Raw genomic sequence first — 22098 nt, 5'->3', positions numbered from 1 at the left:
GAAAGGTGAGGCTCAGATTTTATGAGAGGTATTCACCATCCCACTCAGAGTCAACTAAAATTTTTAATTTTTTTCTCAACAATTACCTTCTAAAGATGCCTCTTCTCCTATCTTAGACTAGTAAAGTTAGTTTTTTGTGCCTAAGGGTAGGACTTTGCCTTTATCTCTGTTGAATTCCTTCTAATTAGCTTTGTCCTTGTTCCCTAGAGGAGGGAAAATTATAATTTGAAAGGGAAAAGCAATATTAGAGACAAATGGAGAAAAGTATGAACCTGACTCTCCTAACTTTAAAATTAATGCATTAAATCATTCAATAACATGAAAAAGTGAGATTAGATAAGAAAAAGAATCTGTCATTTATAAGAAACACATTTAAAAAGCAAAGACATACACACAAAAATGAGGGGCCAGAAAAAAATCACTATGCATGACATGAAGCAGAGTCAGTTGGTGGCTCAGTGGATAGAGCACTGGGCCTGGAGTCAGGAAAACCTGAGTTCAAATCCAGTTTCAGACACTTCCTGAGTGTGTGACTGGGTAAGACACTAACTCTGTTTGCCTGACAAAATGACCCACTGATCCACTGGAGAAAAAAATGACAAACTACCGCAACATCCTTGCCAAGAAAACCCCATGGGTCCATGGGGTCATGAAGAATTGGGCACAACTGAATGGCTGAACAATAACAAACATGCCTGAAGTGAATACCAAAAAAAGAGTTGAAATCCTGCTTATCAGACAAAGCAAAAGCAAGCATTCTAATACAAAAAGAAATCGGGGAACTATTATGCTAAAAGTGGGAGAAGGGAGGAGGGAATAAGCATTCTAAAAGGAACCATAGATACTTATAACATTTCTATAAGATTTGCTCTGTTTCAGGCACTGTTCTAAGTGGTTTATAATTATTGTTTCATCAGATCCACACAAAAATCCTTGGAGGTAGGTGCTTTTATTATCCTCACACAGCAAATAAGTATCTGAGGTCTGATTTGAATTCTGATCACAATCAACTAATATTAAGTATTAAATTTCTATGCTTCAAATACTGTAGCATCATAATTCATAAAGGAAACATCAACTGAGCTACATGAAGACCATAGGGACACAGAGTTCATTGTTCTTCTTTCACTTTCGTTTTTTTTTTTTTTTTTTTTTTGAGGGGAGAGGGAAGAGCAGTTGGGGTTAAGTGACTTGCCCAAGGTCGCACAGGTAGTAAGTGTGTCACGTGTCTGAGGCTGGATTTGAACTCGGGTCCTCCTGACCCCAGGGTTGGCGCTCTACTCACTGCGCCGCCTAGCTGCCCCTTCTTTCACTTTTGGAAGTCTAACAAAAAGATAAACAAAAAGGAAAATATAGAACTAAAAAATTTTTTTTGAGATACTAGAGCTAGAAAATTCACAGAATCTTCTAAATGGGACTAAAAAGAAAAACTACATGTATGTATATATACACAAAGCTTTTACATTAGGAACTTTTACATTTATAATGGCAGAGATGTTGCAAACATATTAAAAAGGCAGAAATAATCTATCCTTTAGAGACCACAATGCCATAACAATAGTGATTGATTCAAGGAGCACAAATAAAAAAAAAGACTCAAATGGTGACTTAACCTTAAATCCTTAATAATGAATGGTCAAGGAGCAAATCACAGAAACAGTAATTATGTGAAAAGAAATGACAATGATGAAACAACATGCCAAAATTTTTGGGGTGCAGCTAAACCAGATAAGCTAAATACTTTCTCTGTTATGGGAAAAAAAAAACACAGGAAGAAGATCTGTATGCCAGTACATTAGTGAATATCAGTTCAAGTTGTATTTATTCAGTAAAACAAAGAAGATTCGACATTAGGAAAATAATGAACATTATTAATCATATTAAAAACAAACATTCAGAACCAAATGATTATATGAAAAAGATGAAGGAAAAGCATTTGACAAAGTACAACATCCATTTATGCTACAAAACTCTACTTTTAACACCATAAAAATATTTATCTAAAATCAAAAGCAAGCATCACATGCAGTGATTGATGTAGTGATTCTAATCTGTCCACTGTTACTTGATATAGTTCTGAAAATGCTAGCAACAGCAATAAGACAAGAGTAAGAAATTAAAAACATAAAGATAGGTAATTAGGAAGTAATTCTTCCTCTTTACTGATAATATGATAGTATAAATCACAGTAACATATACCCCAAGAGGCAGTAATAAAAAGAAAATCTCATTCCATATAACTACTGGATGTATAAAGTATCTGGGGAAGTAGTCTACCAAAACACACAGAATATTTACATAGATTAAATTACACAGATTTCTTAAAGAATTTTTTTTTAATAACCTAAATGGCCGGAGGAATAGTTAGTGCTCATGGCTGGGCCATGCCAACATAATAAAAAGTGACTACTACCAAAGTTAATTTAATCTTTTAATGTCATACCATTCAGATTATCAAAGGGATACTTTATACAACTTAATAAAAATACCAGCAAAATTTATTTGGTAAAACAAAAGATCTATAATATGAAGAGAAATGATGACTAGAAGTAGGAATATGAAGGGGTAGCAGTGCTTCCAGATCTCAAACTGTTGTATGCAATCATCACAACCTTCTGATAGTGGTTTAAAGAAAGCAAAGATAGATTCATTAGAATTCAACAGTCAGTTATTTGATAAAGCAAAAAAAAATTACTTATGCAAGAACTCTCTTTGATAAGAACTAATGGTAAAACTTTGAAGCCATGTGACAGACATTAGGCTTAGATTAACACCTTATACCTTATTCTATAACATATTCTAAATTGATATGTGACCTTAATATTAAAGATGATTTTTTTTTTAAATCAGAAGAGTAGAGCATGTACCTCTCACAGCTATGGATAGGAGTTGTATTCTTGACCAAAAAAGAGATAGAGATAAAAATTGTTAACTTGAATTACATGAAGCTGAAAGGCTTCTGCACAGACAAAATTAATGTAACTAGGGAAAGAAGGGATTTAATGGAATGGGAAAAATCTTTGAATAAAATTTTACTTGTAAGAATAAGTAATATAGGTGTATGTGTCTATAAATACATATATACAGTAGACCTATTCCCCAATAGATAGGTAGTCATAACATATGAACATAAAGTTCTCAAAAGATTTTCAAAGTATTACTAGCCACATGAAAGAACACTCTAAATCACTAATAAGAGAAATGTAAATCAAAACAATCCTTAGGTTTCACCTCACACCCTGCAAATTGGCTGAAGTGATTAAAGATGGCAGCAGTCAATGATGGAGGAATTGTACAAAGATAAATACACTGGTGGGAAATGATGGAAGAAAAAAGGATTGAAGGAAGAGTAGAACTTCTAGATCTCAGACTATTTTATAAAGCAGTAGTCATCAAAACTATTTGGTTCCCTTCTAGTGACACTGCTTTCCTAGCCAGTACTGGCTGTTCTTTTTCTCAAAACCCTAACTCAGGGAATTGGAATATTCCTTGCACTCCCTTTTGCCACTTCTATTTTTTCCATCTATTGCCATCACTTAGAAACTTCTCCTCCTTGAGGTTCATGCTAAAAAAAATATTATCACTCAATCCAGACTTTATTTACTTTATTTACTGAGCCTTGACATTTTCCTTCCTTCCTCAGTGAATAAAGTGCTTGGCTCCCACTCTTTCTGTCCACCCCACATACACACAGAAATACACACATATATGTATGTATGTGTATGTACACACATACACACACATTCCCTCAAATGCTCTAACTTCACAATTCAGTTCACATGACCAGCTCAACTCAATTCACATGACCTACTTCTTCATTCTGTTCAGCTACTCATAGACATAGTAATACCCTTAAACTTGAAATCATTCACAGGTGTCTTTTATCATCCCATCTTTCCAAATACCTGACTGTCCCTAACTGTGTTCTTCATCTTCTCTGTGACTTCCATTCTCTCCACTCCTCTGTACTCTGCTGGCCATCACTCACTTGCTGTACTCAGAAAGGGCCATGTCATTATCATATTCATAAATTTAGAACTGGAAAGGAGGTTAGAAGCCCAGAAATGTTAAATATCTTGCCCAAAGTCAGGCAAGTAGTAAGTGTCCGAGGCTGTATTTGAATCTAGATCTTTGTCATTCTAAGTCATCACATCTCTTGTAAACTGGGAAGAGAAAAGTGGGAGATAACATAAGGAGTTTTGAGATGAAGAAAAGGGGATAAAAAGGCTCACTTGAGTTGTTTCCTTTTATTCAGTAAATTAAGAGGTAAAGTATTAAGCTTAGAGAGTAGGGCACAGGGTAGCTTGGGAGGCCTGAGGAGAGGATGGAATAACTTTGGTTGGAATCATTTTAGGAGGAATAAAAAATATTGCCTTGATGCATGCAGTGAAGGCCCAGTTGATATGAGATAACATGAATTGTAACGTAGCAAGTAAGCATGATTGTGAGACTTCCCTCCAGCTGTGTTCAGCAGTAGAGGATGTAGATGGTAGGATCAAAGGCTGAGGTTTGGGAAGTGTGTTGGTAAGCAAAATGGGCTCTTAGCACTCAGTTCAACTAAGTTCCCTTGAAGAGTTTGGCCTTTGTTTCCTTGATTAGATTTGGGTGTCCTTGGTGCCTCCTTGCCTCAGGGGAGGGCCTAGTTTACACATGAGTTTGAGTGACATGTCTGGGACAGCAGAGGCTTTTAGACCAGGTGCATTTAAGTCACCTCTTTGTGAGGATTCTAGGTCACGTGGGTGAGTCGCATGTGTGACTCACCCCTGACCCTGAAAAAGATATAAAACCAGGGGTTGGCTTTCTCTTCTTTGGAGCTCTTACCCACAGCAGTGGTGGCACGAGTGACTCTGGGCCAGCCCTCGTTATGAGCTCCCAGGCTGAACCTAGATGTTGGTAACTCTGAATCTATATTTCATCTGTCTGTCGATGTTTGTAATTTGTTTAGGTGCTCTCACTCGTGGTGTCTTGAGGTGGTGCGGAGACTCTGGGCAGCTGTAGCTAAGAGCCCTCCAGCTCATAACCCAGATGTTGGGACTTTGTTAAACTCTGGTAACTATGTATTGGGATTTGAATCAGACAAGGTCTGTCTGTTGATGTTTGTAATTTGTTCGTAATTTGCTCCTTAGTTCAGGGTGCTGGCTTTTTCCCCTGAACTAAGTGAATGGTATTTGTATGCTGGATTAAAGTAAGCTTGTTAACCCCTTTAACGCTGCTTTCCTTCATGAAGCAGATCAAAAGAACCTGTGCTTTTACAGCATGCTGGTAGCATTCTTGTTGTTGGGCTTGTGTTGGTCTTTCACCCCCACAACAGCTGCTAGCCAGATTGTTGAAACAGCAAGGGATAAGAAGTGATAGGAAAAGGGAGGATGAGGGATTTGAAACTAGATAGCAATGTAGGTTTAAATTTATTAACTCTCCAGTGGAAATTGGGAAGGAAGGGAAAGTCAGAGCTGAGTGAATGGCCTGAGAAGGTACTGAGGAGAGGAGGGTCTGAAGATTGTTGATGAGGCTGACAAGTAGAGTTAGTAGTGTTGAGTTTTAGGTAGAGATGAAATGATGTGGGATTACGGTCAGAAATGTCAGGCAATCTGATGAGGTGATGGAGATGAGAGTGTTCATAATTTACAAACCAATACTTAATACATTATTGCTTTGTATTTTTATGCCTACTTTGTGTGAGTATATATTTGTGTCTCCCTGGTAAAGAGCTTGACATTTTCTATTGTATCCTCTCCTTTTTTTGTTCCCATGGCATATGATTAAATCTTAGGTGAACAACTGATTACCTAATTCTGTATATAACATATGAAGTAAGGTACTTAATAACTTTTTTTTGGTAGTAATAGTTAAGAAAACAAATAAAACTTAAATTTCTGTATCCTGATAAAAATGTTTAGTCTAGCTGGGTCTTTTCCTTGTGTGAGTCTTCTTCATTTGTGTTTTCTCTGGGCACCTCTCATTCAATTTCTACATAATCAAAGTAGCCTGCTATATCCTTATTAGATCACTAGTAAAGTAAGTACCATTTATTTGTTCTTGCTTTCAGGTTATGCAGCCTGACCTTAAAAAAGCTGGTCGTTTTCAAGGAATTGGAAAAGGAACTCATCTCAGTTGTAATTGCAGTCAAAATGCAGGTAATACTTGTTAAAAAAAAAAGCCACTTGATTATCAGTGTAAGGCCTTTGACTTAACTAGGTAGATAAAAACAACTGGATTATAAAAATTATGATAATTTCCCATTATACAGCTTTACAAAATACTTTAATTACAGTAGTCTTCTGCATTAGGTGTTGCAAGTTTTATTATCTCTGTTTTACAGGAGTAGAAAACTGAAGCTAATCCGTGGTCTCACAAATTTCAGGTACCAGTGTTGGATTGTGATTGGGTTTCATCCTTTCAAGTTCTGCACTACTTTCGCTCTAACTCTTGAAGAAAAATATTACTCAACGTTAAAATAGTACTCAATGTTATAGACACTAGCCTGCCAGAAACAATTTTTTATTAATTTATTATTATTCTGAAAGGAAACTGTCCTACTTGACATAGAACTTTTTAAACTGACAGTCTAGTCATACCTTTAGATATGTCTTTCCACAAGTCATTTTGAAGGACTGATTTATAGAATTCTTGAAAATTTCACAGTATGATAAAACACAAATCAACATTTACATTTTGCCTCATCAAATAGTCATGTCAGCAAGAGCCTATTTAACCATTTACTATGTGTCAGAGCTGCTCTAAATATTTTTGTTTTTTAATCTCTTTTGGGATACAAACCTAGCAGCATTGCTAGGTCAAAGTGTGGGCATAGTTCTGAACTGCTCTACACAATGGTTGAATGAGTTTACAGAATGGTTGGTGATATCACCCAGCAGGGCATTAATGTCTCATTTTTCCTACATCCCCTCCAATATTTACCTTTTCTGTTCTATTAGCCAGTCTAATAGGTATGAGATAGTACTTTAGAATTATTTGCATGTCTTCACTCATTGGTTAATTAGAGTATTTTTTCATATGATTATAGATAGCTTTGATTACTTCATGTGAAAACTGATGATATCTTTTGATCATATATCAATTGGGGAATGGCTTTTATTTTTATAAATTTGACTCAGTCCTCTATGTTTGAGAAATGAGGCCTTTCTCAGAGAAACTTCCTTCAACATTTTTTTTCAAAGTTACTGTTGCTTATTGTATTTCCCTCCATCCTATCCCGACCCCCATTTGTTCTACTCTCTCTCTCTCTTTTCATCCTATCCCTCCTCAAAAGTCTTTTGCTTCTGACTATCCCTTCCCCCATTCTGCTCTCCCTTCTATCATTCTCCCACACACACACACACCCCTGCCCTTTCTCATATCCCCTTCCCCTCCTACTTTCCTGGTAGGGTAAGATAGATTTCAGTATCCAATTTCAATATCCCTTTTTGAGCTAGTTCTGATGATTCCCCCTCTTCCCCTTCACTGTAAAAGCTTTTTCTTGCCTCTTATGTGAGATAATTTATCCCATTTTACCTCTCCCTTCCTCTTTCTCCCAGTACATTCCTCTCTCACCCCTTAATTTTATTTTTTAGATATCATCCCTTCATACTCAACTCACAGGTGTGCCCTCTGTCTATATGCACTCCTTCTACCCTAATAATGAGAAAGGTCTTATGAGTTACAAATATCTTCTCTCCATGTAGGAATGTAAACGGTTTAAACCTAAGTCCATTATGATTTCCCTTGCCTGTTTACCTTTTTATACTTCTCTTGAGTCTTGTATTTGAAAGTCACATTTTCTATTCGGCTCTGGTCTTTTCATTAAGAATGCTTGAAAGTCCTCCATCTTATTGAATGTCTATTTTTCCTAGTGAAGGATTATACTCAGTTTTGCTGGGTAGTGATTCTTGGTTGTAAACCTAGCTCCTTTGTCCTCTGGAATATCATATTCCAAGCTCTCTGATCCTTTAATGTAGAAGCTGCTAAATCTTGTGTTATCCTGACTGTGGCTCCACCATACTTGACTTATTTCTTTCTGGTTGCTTGTAGTATTTTCTCCTTGACCCAGGTGCTCTGGAATTTGGCTGTAACATTCCTGGGAGTTTTCATTTTGAAATCTCTTTCAAGAGGTGAACAGTGGATTCTTTCAATTTCTATTTTCCCCTCTGATTCTAGAATGTCAAGGCAGTTTTCCTTGATAACTTCTTGAAAGTTGATGTCTGAGCTTTTTTTTTGATCATGGCTTTCAGGTAGTCCAAATTTAAATTATGTCTCCTGGATCTATTTTCCAGGTCAATTGTTAATATCTCACATTGTCTTCTATTTTTTCATCCTTGTGATTTTATTTTATAATTCCTTGATTTCTCATATAGTCATTAGCTTCCATTTTTTCCATTCTAATTTTTAAGAAATTATTTCCTTCAGTGAGCTTTTGGACCTCCTTTTCCATTTGGCCAGTTCGGCTTTTTAAGGCATTCTTCTCCGGCTTTTTGGACCTCTTACCATTTGGCCTAATCTATTTTTAAGGTGTTATTTTCTTCAGTATTTTTTGTGTTTTCTTTACTAAGCTGTTGACCCCTTTTTCATGATTTTCTTGCATCACTCTCATTTCTCTTCCCAATTTTTCCTTTACTTCTCTTACTTGATTTTCAGAATCCTTTTTGAACTCTTCTGTGACCTGGAGGCTTTGGATGTAAGGAGCTTTGATTTTGTTGTCCTCTTCAGAGTATGTGTTTTGATCTTCCTTGTCACCATAGTGACTTTCTATAGTCAGGGTTTTTTTCTGTTATTTGCTCATTTTCGCAGCCTATTACTTGACTTTTAACCTTTTGCTAAAATGTGGCTCTGCTTCCAGGGTGGAGGCACTGTTCCAAACTTCAGAGGTTTTGTATGTCTGTTTTCAGAAATACTTCTAGGGCCCTATAAGTTTTCATTTCTTCCAAGTTGTATGATCTAAGTTTACTACTCTCCTGGCCTGTGCTCTGGTGTGTAAGTAACCAGAAGGGCTTTTCTTCCCTGGAACTATGAGGAGGGTCCCACTTCATTGCAGCTACAAGCTCTTGTGTGCTAGTACTCCTCTTTGCCCTGGGACTGGCACCCAGGACTGCAGCCCAGATCTGAATATGGGCAAAGCAACAGAGTCCTGCCCCAATGTTAGCAAAAAGACCCCTTTAATCTCATTCTATCCAGTTTGACCCCCTTTACCATCTGTGGGCTGAGAGCTCCAGATGCAGCTGCTACTGCTGCTGACTCAGTGGCTCCCCAGGTCCACTCCTGATTTGCTGGGGCCTAAGTTGTGCTATTGCAGCCTTCACTTGATTGTGCTCCACTCTTACCCAGATAGGACAGACATTTCCTGTTTACCTTCCAGATTGTCTTTGGTGGACTGAGAGCTCTAGAAACTGCCACTGCTGCCAGTCGCCACTGGGCCTGCTCTGTGTTTGCTGGGGATCAGTCTGCACTGGCACAGCCTGTGCTAGACTTTGCTCCTCTTTTACCCTGGTACAGCAGACGTTTCCTGCTGACCTTCCAAGTTGTCTTAGGCTGGGAATTTGTTTCACTCCTTTTTCTGGGTTCTGCTGCTTTAGAATTTGTTTGGAGATATTTTTAGAAGTATTTGGAAGGGTTTGGGGGACAACTCAGGCAAGTCCCTGCTTTTACTCTGCCATCTTGGCTCAGCCTCCTGTCTCTTCCATTCTTAAAAACTCTTAATTGATTCTACTATCCTGATAACAAATCTTCTCTATTTTTCCTACTGAGCTAAACTAAACCGACCAAGCTAAAGTCTGCTAAACTCTGAAAAAGTCGCCTATTCCCTATGCCTCAAATTACTCTTACTTTCTTCTAAAATATCTGTACACCTGCTTCTGAATTCATCATTCAATTGAAACCATTTCCTCCAGTGTTATCATTGGTTTTTTAATTGCCCTCAGTCTCCATCTTTCTTGATCCCTGTAACATTTAGTCACTGTTGATCACTTTTTCTTGCATGCTGTCTCCTCTGGATTTTCATGACACTTCATTTTCTTAGCTCTCCTAACAGTCTTATTCATCGGTTGACTTTTCAGGTTCTTCATACTTTGCCACATCTCCAAAATATGCATGCTCCCAAATTTCTGTCTTTTCTTTCTTTTTTTTGTACAATTTGCTTTAGCTTATTTCATCAGGTCCCATGGGTTCAGTTTTCATCTCTACATAGATGATCCCCAGATCTAAGTCTTACCTCACTAATCGATTATCTATTGGATTCAAACAGAATGCTCTTAGTCTCTCTCCTCATCCTTCCTCCCCCAGGTGGACTTCTTTATTATTAAATGTAGCACTATCTGGTTTACAATCTCAGTTTCATTTTTGACTCACCATTTACAGCCAGCCTATATATCCAGTCTTTTGCTAAATCTTGTCATTTCTTCCTTCACAACAGTTCTTGTATTCATTCTCTTCTCTATTCACACAGTTGCCCCTTGGTGCAAGTCATCAAAATAGCCTTCTAGTTGTCTCTGTATTTCAGGTCTCTCACACACCAACTTATCCTTCACTAAGCTGCCAAAGTGATTTTCTCAAAGTGAAGGTTTGACCATAACCTCCCCTCTTCCCCCACCACTTACTATACTCCATTGGCTCCCTGTTACCTCCAGTATCAAATACACATTTTTTTTTTGCCTTTTAATGCCTTTTATAACCCGGCCCCTTCTTATCTTTCATGTCTTCTTATGCTTTGTTTCCCTCCAAGTATTCTGTGGTCATATGCCATTGGCCCTCTTTCTTCTACTCACACACAGCCCTCTCCCTCATGACTTTGTGTCTTTTCACTGACTGTCCCTCATGGTGAGAATGCTCTTGCTCCTCACCTCCTGGCCCTGGCATAGGCCCCTATCAGGAAGAATGGAATATTTTTTCTCAAATAGATAAGGAGAGAAAGATGAAACCCTTGCCCAAGGAAAAAATTCCCTGCAAACTAGGATATACCATGCAAATCAATAACCCTCTAAGAAAATATGAAATATTAGGACAAACAGAAGAATATCTAGATTTTCTATAGGCATTCAGGTAGAAGCAGTTTTAACTGTCAAGGGATCAAAATCAGGGCCTGGCAGCTTGACTGCAAACCAGAGTAATTTTTGGAATACGGTATTTCAGGAGGGAGAATATATAACCTTATAATCAAGAATAACTTACTGCAAATTGAATGTAGTCTGACAGGATACGAAAATGGTCTTTTACAGGAATATTTCTTTATATATATAGATATATGTATACACATACATATACATATATCTATATCTATATCTCTCTCTCTCTCTCTCTATATATATATATATATATATATTATTTTTAGCTTACAACACTCAGTTCCACAAGTTTTTGGGTTCCAAATTTTCTCTTCCTCCCCACCTCCACCCCAAGAGAGCATGTAATCCAATGTAGGTTCTACATATACCTTTACATTGAACTTAGTTACATAATAGTCCAGTTGTAAAGAAGAATTATAACCAATGGAATGAATCATGGGAAAGGAGAAACTAAACCAAAATAGAAGGAAAAAAAGAGAGAGCAAATAGTTTGCCTCAATCTGCATTCAGACTCCATAACTCTTTCTCTGGATTTGCATAGCTTTTTCCATCATGAGTCTTTTGGAGCTGTCTTTGAACCTTGCCTTGATGAGAGGAGTCAGGTCTATCAAAGTTAGTCTTTACAGATAACGTGTGTCTGTAATCATGTATAATGATCTCCTGGTTCTGCTCCCCTCGCTCAGCATCAATTCATATAAGTTCTTTCCAGGTCTGCTCCTCATGTCTTATTGCACAATAGTATACCATTACATTCATATACCACAGTTGTTTAGCCATTCCCCCACTGATCGGCATCCCCTTGATTCCCAATTCTTTGCCACCACAAAAAGAGCTGCTATAAATATTTTTGTACATATGGGTCCATTTCCCATTTGTATGATCTCTGGGGTATAGCCCTAGAAGTGCTATTGCTGGGTCAAAGGGTATGCACATTTTTATAGCCCTTTGGGCAAAATTCCAAATTGCTCTCCATAATGACTGGATCAGTTCACAACTCCACCAACAATGTAACAATGTTCCAATTTTCTCACATCCTCTCCAGCATTTATCATTTTACTATTTTGTCATGTTAGCCAATCTGACAGGAGAGATGTGCTACCTGAAAGTTGTTTTGATTTTCATTTCTCTAATCAGTAATGATTTAGAGCATTTTTTTCATATGACTATAGATATCTTTAATTTCTCCCTCTGAAAACTGCCTGTTCATATCCTTTGACCATTTCTCAATTGGGGAATGACTTGTATTCCTATAAATTTGGTTCAGTTTAAAGGAATATTTCTGATGAAACGTACAGAGCTGAGTAAGTACTTTAAAATACAAACACAAAAGTACAGGGAAACTAGAAATGTAAATTTAAGCATTTGGAAGAAACTTTGTGATGGCATTGTGCTAACATTCTAATAGGGTGAAAAAAAACAGAAAAGTCCCCTTAGAACGTTAGTATCTTCAAAGGGTATTTAAGAAGATAAATAAGAAAAACAGAGATTCTGGGGGTGGATTGGTTTTATTCTAAAAATTTAAAGAAATACACTAATTCTGAAAGGAGGAAAAAGGTGGTAGAACTTTTATTACAAGTGGGGTATGTAAGAATACTACATACACATGAAGGATTAGTTGGGGGCAGTGGGCATCATCGCTCTTATCTGAATTGGGCAAGAGACAATATATATGTGCATATATACACAAAGAATTTGGTGTAGAAGTACATTGAACTCAACGGGAGGGGGGAGGCAGGGATAGAGAAAGGGAAGACATAAAAGGGGGAATGATACCGGTGAAGAAATAGCTGCAAATAAATAAAACTTTCTGATACTGAAGGGCACAAGTAGGAAGAGGGGAAAAAGAAAAGAACTAAACTACAAAGTGATTTCTTAGATTGCTTCTTAAATTTTTGGTGAATGACTGAATAATAGTATATTAATGTAACAGAATAGTTCAACCTCATAAGAAATGATGAAAGAGATGCTTTCAGAGAAACTTGGGTCTCATGAGCTGATGCAGAGTTAAGTGAGCAGAACCAGAAAAAAAATTATACAGGGGCAGCAACAGTATAAAGAAAAACAACATTAAAGGCTTAAGAATTCTGATCAATGCAGAGACCAGCCTTGTCTCCAGAGTACCTATATGTTACCCACCTCCTTACAGAGCTGATTGATACAAGTTATTGTGTGCATTTTTTAGACCTTCGACTATGTGTACTCGTTTTGCTTCTCACTGGAAGCAGCAATGGGATTTGACAGCCCCTGGGTGTCTGAGCGACCTCTTTCGGATTGCACTGCTCACCTCCTGGTGTGAGGAAGGGGCTAGAAAAAGTGCCCTAAAAATTGTCTGCTTACCCAAGCCTCGCCTGATTACCATGGCAGCCGGGGAGTACCACTCTGTGGTCGAAACACAGAAAAAGTATGAAACTGTCTGCAAAGGCAATTCCATTCACCATTGGCATATGGAATGTGCACACACTTATAGCCAGCACAAAATCCAGTAGACCTGAAAGATGAACAGTTCTTGTTGCAAGAGAACTCAGGAATTATAGCATCCAAATAGCGGCCCTGAGTGAAATGAGGCTGGCAAGTGAAGGCCAGCTTACTGAAGCTGGAGCTACCTACACGTTTTTCTGGTGAAGGGGAGCACTGTCAAGCTAGTGTAGGTTTGCAGTCAAAACTAATCTAGTCAACAAGCTTGTATGCCTGCCAAAAGGAATGAACAGCAGGCTCATGACAATGTGAACTGCCACACCACCATCATCAGTGCCTATGCTCCCACCATGACAAATCTTGATGAGGTCAAAGAAAAATTTTATGAAAACTTGGAGACACTTATCATCAATGTGCCAAAAGAGGATAAGCTTATAATTCTGGGTGAGTTTAATGCTAGAGTAGGCCCAGACTACCAGACTTGGCAGGGAGTCCTAGGAAGGAATGGAGTTGGAAACAGCAACTGTGATGATCCCTTACTTCTGAAGATTTGTGCATCTCATGACCTCATCACCAACACTGTCTTCTGTTTATCTAAACGCAATAAAATCTTGTGGATGTACTCTTATGCAAACATTGGCATTTAATAGACTGTGTGATTGTAAGAAGAGACAGGATGTGAGAGTGATGATGGCAGTGTGTAGTGCAGAGTGCTGGCCTGATCATAGACTTATCTTCTCCAAGCTAAATATTCACATTCAATAAAAGTACTGTCCTCATGGCAAAATGACTACCAGAAAAATTAATGTCAACAAATTATAGCTCTTCTCTGAGTGGAAACCGTTTGTTGCTAACTTGGAGGGAAAGTTGAGCCAACACACAGTTGGCAACAGTGGAGCACAAAAGGAGTGGCTAGCTCTCAGAGATTTGCTATATAGCACTGCATTTGCACACCTGGGTCAGAATACTCACAAACACCAAGAATAGTTTGATGAAAATGATAGGGAACTACAGAAGGTGCTAAATGAGAAACAGGAACTCACCAGAGTTTACCAGCAGGATTGTTCATCCAGCTCTAAGAAGACAGTATTTAATTCCATCAAAAGTAAAGTATAAGCAAAGCTTAGAGAGATGTAGGATTCTTGGCTCAGTAAGAAGGCAGATGAAAGTCAGTTTTATGCTGATAGTAACAATACAAAGCACTTTTATGATACCCTGAAACTTATTTATGGGCCAAAGACCTATAGTGCATCTCAAGTACTCAGTGCTGATGGAACCACATTGATTAATGATAAGCATTTGATCCTTGAGAGATGAGTGGAAATTCCTTAGTGTTCTCAACAGACTATCGTCATTCAATGCTGAAGCCATTGACTGTTTACCTCAGGTCAAAGTCAGTGCCTCCCTAGTTGAAGTTCCAACTGAAGAAGAGGTTTTGAATGCTGTTAGGCACCTTTAGTGTGGCAAAGCACCTGGTGCTGATTCTATTCCAACTGAGATTTACAAGGTAGGGGGTCCATTGCTCATACAAAAACTGACTGAAATTTTCCAGATTATGTGTCAGGAAGAGGTTACCCCCCAGGAGTTCAAGGATGCCTCCATTGTCCATCTCTATAAAGGCAAAAGATATAGATTGTCCTGTGACAATCATGGGGGGCTCTCTTAATCATTGCTGGCAAGATTCTTGCCAGAGTCCTCCTTAATAGGCTAATCCTTCACCTTGGAAGAAGGTCATCAACCTGAGAGCCAGTATGGCTTCAGAAGGGCCAAAGAAAAGTCAATATGGTATTTGCTACCCAGTAACTCCAGGAGAAATTCCAGGAGCAGAACAGAGGTATGTACAGAATGTTTGTAGATCTCACCAAGGCCTTTGATACTGTTAGTTGTGAGGACCTATGGGAAATCATGTCAAAATTTGGTTGCTCTGAGAAATTCATCAGCATTTATATATCATTTTCATGATGGCATGCTTGTCCTGTTTCAAGATAATGGATAGCACTCTTGTGCTTTCCCAGTCACTAATGGAGTGAAACATGGTTGTGTGTTTGCTCCCATGCTTTGTAGCATGATGTTTTCAGCCATGTTGTCAAAAACTTTAAATGAGGATGAACACGACATCAAGGTCAGCTACAAGGAAGTTCTTCAACTTGAAAAGGCTGCAAGCCAACACCAAAGTGGAGGGAGTGTTAGTGCATGATTTTCTGTTTGCAGATTATTGTGCACTCAGTGCAGCCTCCGAAGCTGAGATGAAACAAAGTATGGATCAATTCTCTGTTGCTTGTGTTAATTTTGGCCCAACAATCAACACCAGGAAAACACAGGTGCTCCATCAGCCACACCATCCATATGTGGAACCATTGGTTGTAATAAATGTAGAAGTGTTGAATGCTGTGGATAAGTTCACTTACCTTGGTAGTATACTTTCCAGGGGTGTACACATTGATAATGAGGTTGACACATGCATTACCAGAGCTAGCTCAATGTTTGGGAGGCTCCAAAGGAAAATACGGGAGGGAAAAGGTATTAGACTGATTACCAAACTGAAGATCTCTAGAGCTGTGGTGCTGACCTCATTGTTGTATGCCTGTGAAACCTGAACAGTCTACCAGCACCATGCCAGGAAACTGAATCGCTTCCATTTGAATTGTCTTAGGAAGATTCTGAAGATCATTTGGCAGGATAAGGTACCCGACACTGAGGTCCTTACTTGAACTATACTGCCAAGAGTTCAGACTGTGCTTCAGAGAGCACAGCTGTGGTATTGACCGATATTGACAAAACAGTCATTTTTCAGAAAGATTTCTTTGGGGAGTTGGTATCTGAGCCAGGCTTTGAAGGAAGAGTGGAGATGGATGCCTCATAAGATAGTTTTCTGCTCTAGAGACTAAGATACTATATTTTTACTTTAGGCAAAGGGAAAATTAGACTGCTAATAATATGAAAGCTCCATTAGAAAATGTAGAGAGCTGATAATACCTGTAAAGAGGCTGTTATAGTTGTCTGTTGACTTATATAATCAATAGGGGTTGGTAACTAAGTCAGTATGAGAAGTGTGGGAAAGAAAAGAGTCAAATATAATATTTTTCAAACTTGGAAGTCTGGGTGAAAAGAAGTATCACTTTACATAAATTCTCAAGTCAGAAAGACTCCCCTAAATAAGCAAGAAAATCTGAATTTTGGATCTCATTTTGAAGCTTTGGTGGGATAGACAAGGACATAGGTCTGGTGGTAAAAGAGATCAGAATGGGGGATAGTGATTTGGGAATTATCTGCATAGACGTAGTTGTCAAGTGAAGTCAATAAGCACCAGTCACCAGGCATAGTGCTGTATACAGTTTGAACAAAATCAAAATAAGCATATCTGGATACGTTGAAGAACACAAAAAGATGAGTGTATATTAAACTGTGACTCTTCCATGCCACTTGTTTTTAAAAGAAGCATATAATAGATTTCATGTTAATACTTTTAAAATTGCCCTGCTTGTCCATTCTCTCTTCTGAACTTCCTTCCCTTATTTTGTGCAGTTTAAAAAATGTTTCAGTAGGCCTATTTGGGGGGAGTCTCAGTACTGGTAACTCTGCTGTCCCTTCAGCTAATTTAACTCCTAATTTAAATAAGAGAAGAAAAAAAGCACCTTTTAACAAATGAGCATAGTCAAGCAAAAAAATTCCTCACATTGACTTTGTCTAAAAAATGTCTCTCACCTTTAGCCATTCGCATCTTTGTGAGGAAGTAAGAAGTTTCAGGATAAGTCCTCTGGAGGCATGGCTGGTCATTGCTTTTATCGGAGTTCTCAAATCTTTCATATTTGTTTTTCTTCAATAAATTGTTCTCCTGGTTCTTCGTACTTTATGCTACCCAGGATTCTCTGCAATTATTTCTTTGAACATGCCTTATTGTTTTAGTAACATTCCATTATATTCATGTACCATACTTTTTTTCAGCCATTCCCCAATTGATAGGTACCCCAGTCCTTTACTTTCTGTGGCACCCCCATTATTCTTTCTCTTAATATCTTCAACACCCCTCTCCCCAGTCTCTCTCCCATCTTTCCCTGTATAATTAGTTCCCTATTGAATTTAATATACCTCTACCTCAAACTGGTGTGTATTCAGTCTTCTTTTGTCTGGTTCAGATAAGAGTAAGTCTCATCAATGCCTGTTTTCCTCACCCCTTTCATATTTTTATACTCTTTTTTTTAACTCACCCCAATGTAAGAAATATCAAGTTCTATTCCTTTCCCCTTTTTGCACTAGTGTGTATCCCTTTTACTTTCTGTCTTTCACTTCTTAAAACTTTCATAACAGAACTCATTTACCTTAGGACCTCTAACTTAACTCCCTCAATACCTTTGAAAACATTAAGATTCTGAAGGTACACTGGTTTCTCCTCCCATAATTAGAACGTTAAAACTGCATCATCTTGCAGTACTTATCTGGTCCATTAAAGGTCCATTTCTTTCCCTGTAGCGTTGTACTCAGCTTTGCAAGTGATTCTTAGTTGTAAGACCTAAACCTTCTGTCTTTTAGAATATTGTATTCATATTAGAAGCTTGCAGGTGTTATGTAACTTTGACTATGGTTCCTTAGTACTTTTAACTGCTTCTTTTTGAATGCTTTTTTAGTGTTGGCTTTTTTTTTTCTTTGATGAGGGAGCTCTTATTTGGAAACTTTTCCTTTTGGGGTTTCTTTGAGGAGATTCTCAGTCTATTTGTTTCTGTCTTTACCTTGCCCTCTAGTTCAAACTGACTTGGATAGATTTCCTGAAATATAAAGTCTGGTCTTTAAAAAAAAATCAAGATTTTCAGTAAATCCAGTGAGTCTCTTTAACATTTTTTCTAAGTCTTTTGTTTTTGAAAGCAAATTTCACATTTTTAATAGCTTGTTTTCTTTTTTCAGTCTTTTGATTCTGTTTTAATATTTTTTTATCTTTTCCTGGAGTTACTGATTTCTGTTTGGTCTATTCTTTTTTTTTTAGGAGCCTGTTAATTCAATAAGGTTTACCACTTTCTCTTTTAAACTTCAAACCCTTTCCTCAAGACCCATATTTCATCACTTGCTTCATTTTTGGGGGTTTTCCTATAATACTTGTGAATCTTTGCTTACAGTTACAGGAATTATTCTCTCCTTCTTTTCTTCTTTTGGAGACTCTTTAAATTAGCCATTGACTTAGTTTTATTCATTTCTCTAGCTTTAGTTCCTGTGTACTTTGTGATAGCCTTAGTGCTGTGCTTTGGATTGGGGAGGTTGGCGCTGGTTGGTCTTTGCCTAGATTACCTGAATTCCTGTGACAACCTCTTTGTGGAGTTAGACCTACCTGGATCTTTGAGGTTCAGTGGGCCTTCTGTGGAGTTTTATGGCAAGATTCTCAGGACCTTGGAGGCACTGGCTACTGTTGCTTCCTGGACCTTTCAGGAGCCCTGTTGTGAGTTTGCATCCATTCTTGGGCTTTAAAGAGGTCATTTACTATAGTTTCTCATTGGATTCTTGATCATTATTCAGTCTTGTGTGAATTTCAGGGGTTTTTTTGGGAGTATGTGTGGATAGGTGCTGGGCAACCTCTGTAAAGGCAGCTGTCATGGCTGAGATTCCCCTTTTTTATTTAAGTTCATAGGTGGCTCATAAGCCTTCCCTCCATCCTAGTCCCTGCCTTTGGATTGCCTATACTTGTAGACTTTAACTTACATATTATTACTTTTGCTTCCCAGTTTATTAGCCTCTTCAACTCCTCTGCTTTGAACCTTATAGACCACCTCAGGATGTATAGTGTTTCACATCCTGTGTCTGACCAAAACCTTCTGTCCTTCTAGCCTTCTCTGTGTTTTACTACTCTCCAACCTATTCTCTGATAGCAACCTCTAGTCATTCTAACCGTACTCAGCTCACTTTCTTCCCTTGAAAGCATCAAACCATTAGTTAACCAGTTCAGTTTTATACTGTCTATAACCCTTGAGTCCCTTGCCCCATAGCCATTCATTTCTTCACAAACCCTAACCTTGATTATTCTCAGCATTCATACTTGGTACTCCTGCTCACATACTGCTGAACACCTCTGAAGTAATTCACAGTGCTGTACTCAGTGAGTTCCATATGTAAGTATGTGTTATCCAATCCCATCTGGGTTCTTGATCTTGCAACACCAGTCCTTTTCTCATGTCTTAGAGACTTTTTATCATACTCCTCACTTGAACTGTTTCAAACCTCATCTTTTCTGAAGCCACTCATACCCCCGCTTCTCCCCTTCCTTTTTAGCAGAATTTCCTGTTTTACTGAAAAAAGTTGAGGCCCTCTTTCTCCACTCTTCAAACTACTCTGCTACATCATCTCCTACCTTTGCCTCCTTTGCCCTTCTGTCAGAAAATGAGATGATACTTGTTCCAAAATTCTGCCAACCCCTCTATCTGTGTCCTTGCTCCATTCCCATCCTCTCATTTTTTCTCCCTCATTTATCCCTCTCTTAACAATATTCAGTCTCAATGTATTGGCTTCTTTCCTACTTCCTTCAGACATACCCAGATCTATTTTCTTAAAAATATCTTCACTTGAGTCCACTATGCTTTCAAATTATAGTCTTTTATCTTTCCTCCCCTTAATAGTTAAAACTTGTAGCAAAATCTATCCATACTCATTTCCTCCATTCACTTTTCGCCCATTGCTATGTATAACTTCTAGTCCTACCATTTCTTTACTATTAAACTGTTCTTTTTGTGGTCACCAATCATCTTCTTTTTGCCAAATCCAACATCTTCTCCTTAATCTTTATCCTTATTGACCATCCTGCAACCTTGCTGAATGAAAGTCCACTTCTGCATACTTTTTCCTCCTGAGTTTTCCGGGCTCACTCTGTCATTCTCCTACCTGTCAGCTGATCATTCTTATTCTCCTTTGCAGGTTCCAACGATCTCTAAGGCTCTGTTCTGAGCCCTCTCCTCTCTATCTATTCCTTTTTTCTTGGTGATCTCATCTCTTAAGGATTTAACTATCATCTCTATGTAGATAACTTCTAAACTACATGTTAGCCTTCTGAGCTTCAATTTCATATCTCCAACTTCCTTCTGGATATTTCTACCTGGATGTCACATAGACATCTCAAACTTACCATGTCAAAAATAGAACTGAGATTTTGGTTGTTTTTTTCCCCAATGTTGCATTTTTCTTTCTCTTTAAGGAATTGCCCTTCTTTCAGTCATTTTGGTTCACAAGCTAGGAGATATTTTCATTCTCATGCATGACAATCCCTATGTCCAGTCTGTTGCCATGTCTCACTGATGCAACTTTCCAAGCATATTTTTCTTCTGTCTCTTTTTTTGCCACTCATGCCACAACCATCTTCATCCAGGCTATAATCACTTCTTGTCTGGACTTTTGAAATTATCTCCTAATTGCTCTCCCTGCATTCAGCTGTTTCTCTCTTCAATCCAACTTCCAAATAGCTGTCAAATTGACTTTTCTAAAATATAGGTGATATCATTCCCCTGCTCAAGAAGCAAAAGTAACTGTTGCCTCTAGGATAAACTACAAGTGCCATTGTTTAACATTTAAAGCCTTGAACAATCTAGCTCCAGCTAATCCTTACAAGTCCTTTCCTTTGTATTTTCCATGCTTCAGCCAAACTGGCTTACCTGCTATTCCTCATGCATCACATTCTTTTGCACAGTGTTTATACCTTGAATGCTTTCTTGCCTCATCTCTGCCTTTTGGATCCCTTTGCTGTCTTAAGGGCTCAGTTCTAGTGCTACCTCCTTAAAGGGGCTTTTTCCCCAATTTTTTCTAGTAGTTCCTTCAACTTCATCATTCTGTATCATGAGTTTCATCATATCTGAATACGTCCTATCCCCTTGGGACAATTAAGATCCTTGAGGGTGAGGACTATCTTACTGTCATATTTGTATCTCCCAGTATCTAAAACAGTGCCTGGTACATGATGGTCCCCTAATATATGTTTGGGTTTTTTTGGTTGGTTTTTTTTTTGGTTGTTTAATTTTTAAAATTTATTTATTTAATATTTTTAGTTTTCAGCATTGATTTTCACAAGAGTTTAAATTACAAATTTTCTCCCCATTTCTACCCTCCCCCCCACTCCAAGATGGCATATATTTTGGTTGCCCCGTTCCCCAGTCAGCCCTACCTTCTGTTACCCCACTCCCCTCCCCATTCCCTTTTCCCTTACTTTCTCGTAGGGCAGGATAAATTTCTGTACCCCATTGCCTGTATATCTTATTTCCTAGTTGCATGCAAAAACTTTTTTTTTGAAAATCTGTTTTTAAAACTTTTAGTTCCAAATTCTATCCCCTCTTCCCTCCCCACCCACCGTTCCTGAGGCAAGCAATTCAACATAGGCCCCATGTGCATCATTATGTACAACACTTCCACAATACTCATGTTGTGAAAGACTATGTTTTGCTCCTTCCTACTCTATCCCCCTTTATTCAATTTTCTCCCTTGACACCGTGTCCTTTTTTAAAAGTGTTTGTTTTTGATTACCTCCTTACCCTATCTGCTCTCCCTTCTATCATCCCGCCTTTTTCAATCTCCTTCCTCCTTCTTTCCCATGGGGTAAGATACCCAATTGAGTATGTTATTCCCTCCTCAGGTCAAATCCGATAAGAGCAAGATTCACTCATTCCTCCTC

General features: G+C 38.2%; 1 protein-coding gene across 1 annotated transcript in view; it reads left to right on the top strand.

Moving 5' to 3' along the window:
- PACS2 (phosphofurin acidic cluster sorting protein 2) overlaps window positions 1-22098 on the top strand; it is a 348311-nt gene that overhangs the window by 80817 nt on the left and 245396 nt on the right. The window contains exon 2 of the mRNA XM_036750543.1: window positions 6047-6134. Coding sequence (XP_036606438.1) covers window positions 6047-6134 — 88 coding nt within the window. The remainder of the gene's footprint in view (window positions 1-6046; window positions 6135-22098) is intronic.

Source organism: Trichosurus vulpecula, chromosome 3, assembly GCF_011100635.1.
Source record: "Trichosurus vulpecula isolate mTriVul1 chromosome 3, mTriVul1.pri, whole genome shotgun sequence".
NCBI classification, from domain to species: domain Eukaryota; kingdom Metazoa; phylum Chordata; class Mammalia; order Diprotodontia; family Phalangeridae; genus Trichosurus; species Trichosurus vulpecula.
The sequence above is the reverse complement of the archived record's forward strand: the minus strand, read 5'-3'. Positions and strand labels throughout refer to the sequence as shown.